The sequence below is a fragment of the Panthera uncia genome, chromosome B4 (genome assembly GCF_023721935.1).
Source record: "Panthera uncia isolate 11264 chromosome B4, Puncia_PCG_1.0, whole genome shotgun sequence".
NCBI classification, from domain to species: Eukaryota; Metazoa; Chordata; class Mammalia; order Carnivora; family Felidae; genus Panthera; species Panthera uncia.
This window is the reverse complement of record NC_064809.1, coordinates 1226086-1239998: the sequence shown is the minus strand read 5'-3', so window position 1 is coordinate 1239998 and position 13913 is coordinate 1226086. Positions and strand designations below refer to the sequence as shown.

Here is a 13913-nt window from a genome sequence, read left to right as displayed (position 1 = left end):
CCACCCCCCCCCCAGCCAGGTGAGGTCCCTGACGTTCTAGATCCCCCCCAGCCAGGCGAGGTCCCTGACTTTCTAGACTCCCCCCCCCCCCCCCGGCCAGGCGAGGTCCCTGATGTTCTAGATCCCCTCCCCGGCCAGGTGAGGTCCCTGGCATTCTAGATGCTCCCTGGCCAGGCGAGGTCCCTGAGGTTGTAGATTCCCCTGGCCAGGCGAGGTCTCTGTGCATGATTCCTTCTTGGCGTTGGGAGTTTGAAATCATGGATTAGGTGTGCAACTATTTGCATTCAACAAAGATTTGTCGAGTGAAGGTATTAGTCAGCTCAGGCTGTAACAAAGGACCACAGACCAGGCAGCTATACAGCAGATATTCACTGTCCCACATGCTGAAGGCAGGGAGTGTGAGATCCGGGCGTGGGCAGGACTGGTTTATCTGAGGCCTCTCTCCTGGGCGTGTAGATGCCGTTCCTTCCCCATGTCCCCACCTGGTCATCCCTCTGTGCGTGTCTGTGATTGGATTGGGGCCACCCTAGTGACCTCGTTTCACCTCCAGCCCCTCTTTGAGGACCCTGTCTCCGAACACAGTCACACCCTGAGTCCCTGGATTCAGGGCTCCAATGTGGATTTGGGGGAAAGTCATAGTTCAGCCCACATGGCGAACGAGTGACTTACTCCATGCTGGCCGCCTGCTTACTGGACCCGTTCAAGACCACTCACGACTGCTCCCTATCGGGAAATTCCAAAAGGGGTCTCCATCTTCTTGTGAGAATCAGACTTCCTTGTGTGCCACAAAACCCCATGCAGACCCAGGATCTCCTTTGTGTTAATGTTGCCTGACCTCCCTTGTGTCGTTCATGGAACAGCAGCTTGAAAACAGTGTTTTAAAATACATGTTCCTGAAACTCTGAGAAAAATCCTTTGCCTTTCCCCCAAGATGTTACTCCTTTTCTCCTGCCCGCATAGAGGTTAATTATTTTTTTGCTTCCCAGGGTAACCCACCTGTTCAAACTGATTTGTGTTTGTGTTTAGAAAGAAGTAACATCCATTAAAGACATACCTGTATCTGATCACAATATACGGCTAGGAAGGAAAGTGGGTCAGGCTTGAGGGAGGCCATCTGTCAGAGTGCATTTTGGCAAATAGAAACCCTAAGAAAGGGACTTTGGAGGGGCTGAGGTTTGTAGCCCAGAGGCACCAGCAGAGTTCTGTGGCTTCCAACTGTCACCTTCTTGTCCAGGGACACGACTGTCTGAGAGAGCTGAGCTGTGCTAGACGTGGGCACGAGTGTGGCCGACAAAGCAGAGATGTGTTGTTCAAAACCTCACTTTAAATTGTTGAAATGAGGGACGAACCAAAGTGCTCAACTTACGGAACTTTTAAAAATAACCTAAACTGTGAAATATTTAGTGCTTTTAAGGAGGCAGAGCAGAAGATCGAATGCTTAGATATTTTAGCAATTCCGGTTGAGTAAAAGTTCCAGCAAACACGTTATATCACATGAACACACTCTCCAGGTAACTGACATGTGCTCAAGCACCAGAGGACTTTCTAAAATTTTCCTCTTACCGGGGCGCCTGGCGGCTCAGTCCATTAAGCGTCTGACCCTTGATTTCGGCTCAGGTCAGGATCCCAGGGTCGTGGGATTGAGCACAGAGCCTGCTTGGGATTCTCTCTCTGTCTCCCGTGCTCACAATCTCTCTAAAATAAAAAAAATAAAAAAATTCATCTCACTTAGTAAAATTGCTTCATACATCATTTAGAAACAAAACAGCTTGTAAAGGCAATCACCACACTTACGAACCAGGTTCCACAGCCCCTCCTGCCGCCCTCATGAGTAAGCAGAGTCTTGTGTCACAGGCGTGGCAGGCGTGCTCCAGTTCTCTGGGCACCTGCTGTGGTTCTCACTTCCACCCCCATCCCCGCCAGTTCCCCTGGTTTCCAGGCATGAGCAGTCTTGACGGGAGTCTGAGGGTGTCTCCAAGGGGCTCCACCTTTCAGGCGGTGACTCTTCCTATTACCACCGCAGAGCCTTCTAAGATATTTGAGCTTCCAACTCCATGAAATGAGCAAAAACAAACCCGAGAACCCAGTGCCCCTGGGGGGCCACGACTGCGCACGCTCACTCTTCCAGGCCGCCACCTGACTTCTTTCCCCAGAGAGTGGTCAGCCTGTTTGGGAACTGCATAGAAATGAAAGTACTTCCCACCTGCTCTTCTGTGCCCAGATTTTTATTTTCTTACTATAATGTTTTAGAGTTTCATCCATAGTCCCTCAGGCGTTGTGGTTGCTGATTGTTACCCCTCATGTAAATGTAACACAATTCACTTATCCATTCTTCTGCTGATGTGCATGCGGGATGTTTCTAATTTTGAGCTGTAATGAATGAAATGTCTCTAAACATTCTTGCACAAATCTTTTTTTTTTTTAACACGTGTTTCATTTATCTCAGGTAAATATTTAGAAGCGTAACAGGTGTATACGTAACGGCCAAAACGTCTTCCAAAGTGTCCTAGGGACAGAGTGGTGCGTCCTGGTCCCCCTGTGTCTTTGCCTAGACTGAGCTACGGTCCTAAGTCTCAGCTGTTCCACTGCTGTGCCCTGACACACTACGCCTTTCTGGTTTTAATTTGCATTTCCCCCTGTGTGTAGTGATGTTAAGCACTTTTGCATGGGCTTACTGGCTTCTGATATTCTCCTCTGTCAAGTTTCTGTTCGAGTATTTTGCCCATTTCTTAAACTTTGGACTTTTTTCCCTTTATTATCCAGTCGAAAGGGTTCTTATACTCTGGATACAAATCAATTGTCTTGATTATATATCTGTTACCCTAACGTACGACCTGCTTTTTGTTTTCTTAACAGTGTATTTCAGTGCTGAAATTTTTAATTTTGATGAAAACTAATTTGTTTTTTCTTCTATGATTAGTGCTTTTCTGTGTCCTAAGAAATCCGCACACATGAGGACCATGACAGTGATCTGTATTTTCTTCCACAAGTTTTACAGTTATAGCTTTCACATTTAGGTTTATGGCCCATTTGGTGACAATCTCCATGTATGGTATGAGGCACAGCTCAGAATTCATTTTTCCCAACCTGGTGTACAGTTTTTTCAGCTGTTTGTTGATAAGACTTTCTTTCACTCCATTGTATTACTTTGAATTCTTTGTTGAAAATCAATTGATCTTATAGGTATGATTCTATTCCTGAATGCTCTGTGTTGTCCCCCTGGACTATTTATCTATCTTTACATCACTACCAAATTGTATTTGTTCTTTGTTATCAATATTCTCAGTGAACGTGATCTCGTTTGGTTCCAGCAAAGAGTTTCTGCCCTCTGAAAATGCTTCCCACGTGCTCCGAAAATACATGAAATCACATCACTTCCACGGGGCCATAGGCCTTTATTTTGCAATGAGTAATAAGGTTTATAACGCAAATGTCCTGGATCATTTTGAGAAATGCATTAGAAACGGCGTGCTGTGATATGACAAATGGCGACCGGGCCTTCCTGGAGAGGGAGTCTTGGCTGGAGGGCAGCCCCGGGCGCCATCCAGCATCACGGCCAGTGTAGGGCTGCTCTTTAGGCTCAATTTCCGGCTGGGCCACATCAGATACTCTGGGTGCAGGGCCCAGCCACCCCTTCCAGATACTCTCCCTACAGGAAACACCTTCTCCTTCTTCCCGACTTTACACGGGGGGTGGGGGCGGCAGAAGCGTGGGGAATTCTGGAGCCAGCCTCTCTCGGTGTACACAAAATGTCTGGAATCGGGTAAAATGAAAGCACAGCCTCCGTTTTCATCAGTAACCCGTATGCGCCCGACCTCACGACTGCGGTGAACATAGCAGACAGAGCCGGAAGTCTGAGCGCAGCTCAGACGGGACCACGCCAACAGGAGGCTCAGCTGACACAGCGGGTCAAGGAAACAGCCACAAAGAAAGGCTTTGACACTGAATCATTTTCATTGTGATTATTCTAAATAAAAACTAGAATTCCCGCCGTGTGTCCTAATGACACGCTAAAGCGGCAGCATTCCCACTCTCAGGGACAACTGATTCTCGCAGAAGCAACGATGTGGGCTTCCCCAGCAGACAGGCCAGCAGCAGGTGCCGTGTTTTGTTCGGGTTGGCGAGTTTGGGCTGGGAACCTAAAATCCACTGCCACAGAGGAGTCGATAGGATGTGAAAGAGGTAGGGTTACTACATAGAATACCGGATATCCAGTCAAATTTGAATGATCAAATTGTGGTAAAATATATATAACATAAAAGTTGACACATTAACGGTTTTTAAGCATATAGTTTGGTGGCATTAAATACATATATATTGTTAGGCAACCATCACCACCACCCATCTCCGGAACCTCCTAATTTTCTCAGACTGAATCTCTGTCCCCACTAGACACTGACCCCTGCCAGCCCCAGCCCCTGGCACCCACCATTGTACAGTCTCTGTGGCTTTGACTCCTCTAGGGACCTCAAATAAGTGGATCCCACAGTATTGGTCTTTCTGTGGCTGGTTTATTTCACTCAGCATAACGGCCTCAAGGTTCATCCATGTGGTCACGTCTTGCAGAGTCGCCTCCCTTTTTAAGGATGAATAATGTTCCGCTGTGTGCATTCACTCCGTTTTGTTGTCCTCCTCTGTCAGGCGGACACGTGGCTGTTTCCACCGTTCAGCTGTTTTGAATAGTGCTGCTGGGAACACAGGGGCGCAAATACCTCTCTGAGACCCTGCTTTCTATTCTCTTGGGTGCAGACCCACACGTGGGCTTGCTGGTTCCATGGTGGCTGCACCATTTCTCACTCCCACTCTCGGTGGTCAAGGCTCCAAGTCCTCCACATCCTCACTGACTCTTGTCACCTCCTAGCTGGCTTTGGGATGGGAGCGATTATGACGGGTGTGAGGTGGTGTCTCGTGGTTTTGACTTGTATTTCCCTGATGGCGACTGATGTGGAGCATCTTTCCACGTGTCGGCTGACCATCTGGATGTCTTCTTCGGAGAAATGTCTATTCAAGTCCCCTGCCTTAAATCTGGATTTCAGATAAACTGAATAACGTTTCGGTATATGCACGCGGCACACAATACTGGACATTTATACATCCTAAATAAGTATCTGCTGTTTATCTGAAACTCAGTTTTGACTCGGGGTCTTGTGTTTTTATTTGATAAATCTGGCAACCCTAGAAAGCAAGAACTCTGAGGATCTGAAACAGTCTTTAAGTATTTCACAATTTTGCTAAGGTGAACTCTGAAATGGTTTAGTGTATTTTTGTGGGTGTTTGGCTGGTAGCCTCCGCTCTATTAGAAAAATGTAATTTCATTTTGAGATGCTCCAGACTAAATCATTTGAGCTTCACACTCTTTGTGTAACATTATTGGGCGCCCTTAATGAAATTATAACTCAAGCAAAAGATTTCATTCCCTCATAGTAAATTAGCTTGGGCTGTGAGGGTCTGGGAGAGCCAGTGCCTCCCTGGCTTATTCTTCTCGTTCCGTAGAATGAAGAAGGAGCAGGCATTTTATATTTGAGTTATTTATTGTTCTCTCTGAGTGAACATTACATCGCTGCCCGTCCCCACTGGAAACAACAGCTGTTAACAGGCTCCTGAATGAATTTCAATGTGGAGTCCTCTGGCCTCTGGGAAGCTTGGGTAAAGAGAAAACGGGCTCAGAATTGAAAGAAAAAGAGCATGTTGCCGGCCTGGGTCTGAACGCCTGAAGGCTAACTGCAGATAAAACCACCAGCTGAGGTTTTCAGGCGAAGTCACAGTCAGAGCTGTGCCCAAAAGGGAGCCCCACACGCCAGCAGTCCCCCTTCCTGCGGACAGAAGCAGCAGGGGGCACTGAAAACCCTGCCCTCTGGTGCCAACCGATTCCTACGGAGTGTCCCCGTAGCAAAGTAGCTCAACCCTTGCGGGCTAGGTCCGGACACGAGGACTGCCCAGAACAGTGGGGAGGGGGCCCGGGAGAGGCGGGTGTCCACATGCGGACCCAGGGTGCACTCGCCTCTGCCCCCGAGGAGGCTCCCCTGTGGACAAGCGCCTAGCTCTGGAGGCTGGATGTAATCAGTGGAGTCTCTGCAACACGGAGCTTTTCCTCCGGGCCCTTTAATATTCCGTCTGTAGTGCCTCCCCTCTGAACTCCTCCCACAATCCTGTCTTTCTTTTTAAGAGACTCATCGCTGAGGGGTGCCTGAGGGGCTCAGTCAGTTAAGCGTACGAATTTGGATCAGGTCATGATCCCGTGTTCCATGGGTTCGAGCCCCACATCGGGCTCTGTGCTGACAGCTCGGAGCCTGGAGCCTGCTTCGGATTCTGTGTCTCCCTCTCTCTCTGCCCCTCCCCCACTTGTGCTGTCTGTCTCCCAAAAATAAACATTAAAAAAATTTTTTTAATAAATACATAAATAAAATAAAAAGATTCGCAGCGCTGAGACTGTGGGAAAACACGTCCCGTCGGCCACGAGCAGCGTCCCCCCGGGCCAGCTGCCCACGCAGATGTCAAGAGCCCAAACATGGGATGATGCTGTCTCCACTGTCTGTCCTCCTGCCAGCTCCCCTCCAGGCTCTGCTGGGCGCCCATCTGCAGGATGGACATGGGGCCCCCATCCTGCACCCCTCCCTCCCTCACTCGCTGCCCCTGTTTGGCAGCTTGAAGGTCCATCCTTGCTCATGCACTTCCGGCCCACATGGCAAGTTCTCCACTGACGGGGAGGAAAGGTCTTGGCTTGAATTGCACGATTCTCGTTTAATTGTGGCATTTTTTTTTTTTTTTTTTTTTGGTACTTGCTTCACTGCCTCCCTGTGAAATGCCCTCGGCCCGAGCTCTGCCCCACCCAGCACCCCGGGAGCCCACACAAGATTGTTGCCCTGGAGACGATCGTTTGTGGAGTTTTGAGGGACAGGGAACAAGAGGAGGGGAGATGCCAAAAATGAGAAAAGAAGAAAGATGGAAATCATAAAGTCTAAAATTGAATGGAGAGAGGGGTTTGATGAAAACGCTGTCAGAAATTCAATAAAAGACTGAACCAGAATGAAGTGGCTGAAGCCAAAACGAGCCTTCAACGCCCCGTCCAAACCCTCAGTAATAAGAACTTGGGAGAGCACTGAGTTTTTCTGAAACTCAATGTCAAAAGTGCATTTCCTGTTCTTCTTTTCTTTCCAGACAAAGTAACCATGTTGTCAGCCTTCATCGCTCCCTTCAAGCACTTAAGCCCTGGGGCCACCAACACGGAGGATGAAGACAATCTAAGTAAGCGGTTTCCCTTCCCTGAAGAGTGGAGGGGGTCCCAGCCCCATGCGCTGAAGGGGTGTCCTCTACTGTCCCCGAATGAGAGACCCTTGGGGTGACGGGGGGGGGGGGGGACTGTGTGGGTTTCCCAGAGCAGGAGGCTCCACTCCTGTCCCCACCTGGAGTCCCTTCCCCATCATGAATCCCATCCCCACCTGCAATCCTGTCCCCACCTGGGTGGTGGGAAAATATGAGCAGTGACTATATAATTGAGAACTCCAGCAATTGCAGGGAAAAAACAGTTCTCTTGGACCACCCCGCCTCTCTTTCCTTTGTTTTTCCCTCCAAAAAGAAGAAAGGGAGGGAGGAAGGGAAGGAGGGAGGTAGAAAGAGAGAGGGGAAGGAAGGAAGGGAGAAAGAGGGGGAGAGAGGAGGGAGAGAGGGAGGTGAACACAGTTTGTATGATCATTCAACAAGGAAAGAGCTGGATGGTTGCCTGCCCGTTGGGACAATAGTTCTGGCTCACGGATGAAACCAGACACCAAAGCAGTGTGGTGTGGGGACCAAAAAGCTGGTTGGGGGAAGGGGATCTGAACAGTCCCCCTGCCGAGACCACTGAGGGCCCCCAAGGGAGGCAGGGCTGGTGTGCGTGTGCAGGCGCCCGGGCGTGCCTGGCACACACGGTCTCCAGTCTGTGGCGCACTGTCAACCATTCACGCGAGGGGTGAAGCATCCCAGTCTACGCAGATCCCTCTCGCATTTCAATATTACCTGACAGATGGGTCGCCCTTCCAGCCAAGAGTGAAGGGCGTGCTTACTGCCTGCGGTGAGGGGGCGAGGGGTGTGTGCGGGAGCTCCCAGGGCAGAAGGCACCGTCAGGGACCCACACGGGAGTGCTGTCCCCTCTGCCGCCAGCTGGGAAGAAGCAGGGGCCCCTCCCAGGAAACCCAACCGTCAAGGGGACTGGAGGCTGAGGTCGCTGCCCTGCGGGGAAATCAGAACATGCGTCTCTGGACCCTCAGTTCGGGGTCAGAGCCTCAGCAAAGCACATGCGCCCAAGGGAAAGTCTGGCAAGTGCTTGTTTTTCTTCTCTCAGGGTCTAAATGGGAAAATTTCTAGGACTCGGTCAATTTACTGAGCTGCTTCAGAAATGTGGGGCGTGCGCGCGTGCACGCACACACACACACACACACACAAGTGCACGCGCATGTGTATGTGTCCATGAAAGCATATTCTAAGCAGGCATGCACACGAGCCCCACGCTGAACTGGACGTATGGCCAAAGCTATCTGATAACACACGTGCAATATACGAGTTGAGAAAGAGAATCTCCCTCTGCTTCCTCTTCTTTCCCACCTCGAGGGGCTGGAACCCTGTGTGTCTACTCAGAGCCCAGTGTGGACACGGCCACGTGCTCTGTAAGTGCCCCCACGAGCCTGGCCACGAGACCCACGGCTCAGAGCCCCAGCACCTCGTTTGCAAAGCAGGGAAGGGAACATTACCTGAGTCACGGAGTTGAGATCGGAATCAGGACGATGCATCGAGACGTTCAGCAAGGACCTGGAAGAGAGGAAGTGCCCAAGTTGGCTAACAGCAATTAAGGGGATTTCCCCTAATTCAGCTCCCTGGCTAACAGGTGGTTTTTCGCTGTTTGTTACCTGCTAAAATGCCTTAGCAATGCTCAGAAAATTGTTTTCTGTCGGTAGACTGGTCGTCCGTCTTTGCCATATAAGCTGCTGATGTACTTAGGAAACCCTGTGCTCGGACACCGTTCAAAGACAGACCCCAAGCCGTGCCCTTGTCTTCGCACCTCTAGTTCTCCGACACAGTCTGCACCATTTGTAACCCCAGCGCCACTGGAAGGCGGGAGAGGAACCAGTGGCGACTTCCCTGAGAGGGCAGGGGTGTGTGTCTGACACATGTGGTATGTGCGTGCACACGCCTGTGCAGGGAGAGAGGGTGGAGGGGTAGGAGCAAGCGTGAACCGGCTTTGAGGTCTCCTTCTGTTCTTAGGTCACATGGCTCTGGTGTGCGTGGGCTGGTGGTACATGAAAGTGCTCTGCCCACTCCACACGTGGAGTCAGGGGCGGGACCGTCAGGCAGGCTCCCCGTGCGGCCACCGGCACTCGACCTCCCTCGTCCCAACGCCAAGGGCACAGCTGGGGTCCGGGGTCGGTGGCCAGAGAGACTCAGCCGGAGAGAAGCGGTGCCCGTGAGCCCCTCTGGAAGCTGTCAGCGGGGGTGGGTTTCTGCCAAGGGTCTACGGGATGACGCCACGTTGCTGAGACTTCCTGCTTAAGCGGGCAGCTCAGAAAGCTTTCTTCTCTGAACACTGGCCCCCCGACCTTGATGCCCACCACTGACCCAGGTCACACGAGGTGGGACGGTGATGCCCACTCCTGGGGTGCTTCCTGTACTGGGTCTGGAGGGAGGGAGATCTGCCCACCGTGCCTGCTTGATCCTCCCCCAGATGTGCGGCAGGCACAGCGTCCAGGACCGCGTGTGACAGGTCAGGTCCTGCAAAGGAGGCCGCCTTGGCCTGCTTCCCAGCCCGATCCAGGAGCCACCCGGTCAGGCCTGCCCTTCTGCAACCCCAGCCAGCCGGCCCACAGGGCTCTCTGTGCTCAGAGAGTGGGCCACAGCCCACACCCTCGAGGCCCCAGGACCTCCCTCCTCTTGTGAACGGAGCTCCGGGCCACTGGCCTGGCTCCTGGCCGCACCCTTTTTGGACACGAATGTGGAGCTCGGACGGCCGGTTCCTTGGCGCCCCGCCAGCTGCGGACAAGGCAGACACGCGGCGCTGAACAGCTCCCGGCACCGGCACTGCTTGGAGAAGTCCGGCTGCATCATAACAGAGCAGATGCTGGCCCCAGAAAGGGGAAAGGGGGCGAGGGGGCGGGGGGACGAGGGGGCGAGGGGAGGAGCAGGGAGGGGCGGAGCGCGGGCATAATACACAGCCCCACGTGCCGCCTGCACTCGCGCCGGAGCCGCGAGGGCCATGAGCCCACAGCCGAGGACCTCGCCCTCCACGTGGCCTGTTCACATCTAACAGCCAGTGCACAAGGACAGCACGATAACCGGACTTAACTCTGGGAGGAAATACTTCACCTGGAAAATTCAAGTTTAGCCACAGCCAGGCCAGGATGAAACTCTGGTCTTTCTCCCCAAAATGCGTTTTTTTAATGCGCTGGACCTTCACAGATAGCACTGCATTTGCTGACACTTTTTGTCAGACAGGAGAAGTACTTGTGGGCTCAGGAGACGGGCCGACGTGTGAGGGAGCGGAACGGACGTGGCCGTGGTTGAGGTTCTCGCGCACACGGCCACTCGGCCTCGGAGGGTGGCTTTGTGCCCGGCCGTCTTCAAATCGCTGCTGAGCGTCCATCACTGACCTTTGTGGTATCTGTATTTGCCTGTGTTTCTTCCACTTCCCACAATGGAAGGGCACACAAAACTGTGGGAGTCACAGACGCTGCAGTTCGCGGACGTCTGGTGCCGGACGGAGTGAGGATGAGGGAGGTCACCGGTGTCCTACCGCAGCAATGCGCCAGCCAGCGTGGGCTCTCAGGGCGCCTGCACATGATTCCCTCGGGAGCGGACTTCGCCAATGGAAGGCATTTTCCAAGGGAGAGAAACATGACGTGAGCCCTGGATGGGGACACAGTGGGGTGGTGGGAGCTGCCCTGGGCCCCCAGGCCCAGCGCCCCATTCTGCTCCCCATTCTATTTCCGAGTGTTCGCCCGCAGGCTGGCGTCCCAAGGGCACGCACACACACACACACACACACACACGTGCACAAAGAGTGTAGTGACAGGCAAATCCTTAAATGCACCTTAACATGCACCTGACTTGTAACAAGTGACAGCCCCCGTCCGGCCCCCCGCACGGGAGGTGAGTTTCCCTGCAGAGCTGCTCCAAGCTCGAACGTCCCGCGAGTCTCTGAGTTATGACCCGCAAGAAAAGCAATCATTCGGGAGAATGAATTCCAGGGTAGAATTAAGGACTCGCCAATTCTTATATCGTAGTATGACCCGTCCGTTTGAGGGGTTCCGAGCGTACAACAAATACACTTTCAGAAACAAACCGTTTTTATCGTACAATAAATATTCCAGAGCCATGTCTCGCCCCCTGGAACCCTGGGAGAGTCCTGGCAACTGCTACCTCCGAGGCGGCATGATCGGTCGCCGGTCAGAGAGCCGCAGCGTTTACAGATCATGTGGAAAGTCTTGGTGCATTATCCCCCTGGACCCTCACAAAGGCCCCACTGGTGGGTTCTGTCTGTGCACGACTCTGCCGCCAGCCCCGTGCAGAGCCCCAGCTGCACCTTCCTTCCGTCTCCAGAGTCGTCCATGAGGCCTGGGGTCAGCTCCCTGAGAGAAGGCCAACTCTGAACCAGCAAAAAATGCACACCTGGAGGGTCAGCACACGAAAGGAACTCCTGGGCAGCTTGGGGACGACAGGAGCCCGCTGCCCACATCGAGGTGCCCCAGTGTGTGTCAGCAACATGCCTGCAGGGCGATTCTCAGGGCAGCCAGGCCAGGAGCAGAGACCAGGCCCTGCTCTCCTGGACGAGGAGAATCCGTGATCTCCAGGCACCTCAGGGGTGACCCCAGGGTCAAGGAGCAGAAGACTGTGCTGGGACAGAGCCCTGGGTGTGTGGGCTCCATGGCGCCCAGACCCAAGGGCGCGTGTGCAGGGACAGGCACCCAATAGCCTATATCAGGAGTGAGAGCCTTCTCAGCCTCCTGACTTCTTGTCTCTGGGTCATTCTGACAACAGAGTATGGGAAACACGTTAACCATGATAGAGAACAGAATGAGAATCCTCTCCTAGGTCGGGGGGTGTGGGGATTGCAATGCGTTTAGTACCGTCCGTGTGGAGGAGACATGAAGGTCAGAGCTGGAGTCCCGTAAGAAACTCAGGCAGCCTTGCTGCAGCAAAGCCCTGCAGGGACCCGGCAAGTGGCGAGAGGTTTTCCAGGACAGGCTCGTGGATCTCTAAGCAGCGCTATGGCTGCAGGACAGGTCTCCCTGCGAGGTCCCCGTCCATCCCACCTCTGGCAGCCAGGAGCTATGGTGCATGTGGTACAGGTGTCCTTTCATCTCCCCCACCAGACTGACTGTCCCAAATGACAAAGTCTACTTTTGCCTCCGTCTGTCTCAGGACCCAGAAGGTTGCTGACGCTCAGACGGGTCTGGTAAGTCCGTGTGATCAGAGTTTGCCTTGCCAACCACACGGGAGACACACAGGAGGCATTTGTGTCGCACTGTGGGGACCATGGCCTCCGCAACGGAGTGGACGTCTTCAGGCCTGGCCTCAGGAGCCCCCGGCTCCCGGTGCACTGTGACAGAAAGGCTGTTCCCCTGATTCCCGGCGGTCCTAGAATTCCAGGGAAAAGTCATTCTCAAGAGCTCAGGAGTCTCTGTCTCAGTCTTTCCTGCTATTTTCAAAAACCTGCGTGAGACTTTGCTGTATGTGAGGGTTTGGGCTGAGCCTCCTTCACACGCTCCTCTGGTTCAACCTCAGAATAATCTCACAAGGCAAGGCTATTGAAGCCACTGTAAGAAAATGGAGTGCGGGCAGGCAGAGGGACACGCACCGGAAGGGCCGAGGGGACTTGGACATCTCGTGTACCTGAGCCCAGAGCGGGTGGAGAGGCTGCTGCCCCCCGCCCCCTGCAGGCTCCAGCTCCAAGGGCAGCCGGGCTGTGTGGAACCAAGTGGAACCCCCACCCGGCTCATTTGCAAAACCCACACATTGTAGCTAGTGCTTCCCAGACGGGACCCAGAAGCCCACATTTTTCATCAATTTTTGTCAGTTATTGGTTATTATGGAAGGGGCCTTCCTGCCACAATCTGACAACCACGGCTTATGCCACGGCAGCCGTAGGGAAATGTCGGTCTGTGAGGGCTGTTCCTCCAAGATAAACCTTTCTACCTCAAAAGGCAACAGAGGTCATCTGATATACGGCCTGCTCCACTGGCACGAACGGGCTCGCGGACCCCACCTTGTGGGAAATCAATAAGAAATTAGAGAACTCCGGCAACATCTACTCAATCTGGAGTAGGCCTTTTTGGTTGGGTTGGGTTTTTTTCCCCATCTTTACGTTCAATTTGAGAAGCTGCATGGTTAATCTGATCTACTGTCTCTTGGCCCGAAATGCCCTAAAAATGGCAGAGCTATTTGCCGTCTGTCCGTAGCCAAGACCCATAATGATTAAAAAAGGGGTAGAGATTAAGTGTTTGATATTTGGAAGGTAGTTATTTCTAACAAAATAGACCGTAAATAGATGCCACCCACCTCTAACTTACAAAACCCACTGTGTCCAGCCTTTGAGCAAAGTTACCTGTGCAGACCTAGCACCTCGTAGAAGCAAATGGCTCCAGGAAAGGCTAATGGTGCATGCTGGCTAGGGAGCACTGGGCGGGGCCGTACAGGAACCCAAGGGCACCCCCCTCCCCCCCACCCAGGCTGGCAGGCTGCACTGCTCTGCCTTTTCTCTGCCAGCGACGCCTCGAGGGCAAGGTCACAGAGTCTACGGCTCTTACCGCTGCTCACCTTCCGGCGCAGGACTGAGGGGAACCCGCTTGGCGTCTGTCCATAGGCTGTGAGCCAGCTGTAAAAATCCCCCCTCATCTCTGCGTGCTTAATGAGAAAAAACCCACTCCTGACTCCGGGGAAGCCTTCAA

General features: G+C 52.9%; 1 protein-coding gene across 1 annotated transcript in view; it reads left to right on the top strand.

The window, feature by feature from the left end:
- ADARB2 (adenosine deaminase RNA specific B2 (inactive)) overlaps nucleotides 1–13913 on the top strand; it is a 417306-nt gene that overhangs the window by 274721 nt on the left and 128672 nt on the right. Inside the window, exon 2 of the mRNA XM_049626747.1 lies at nucleotides 7159–7245. Coding sequence (XP_049482704.1) covers nucleotides 7159–7245 — 87 coding nt within the window. The remainder of the gene's footprint in view (nucleotides 1–7158; nucleotides 7246–13913) is intronic.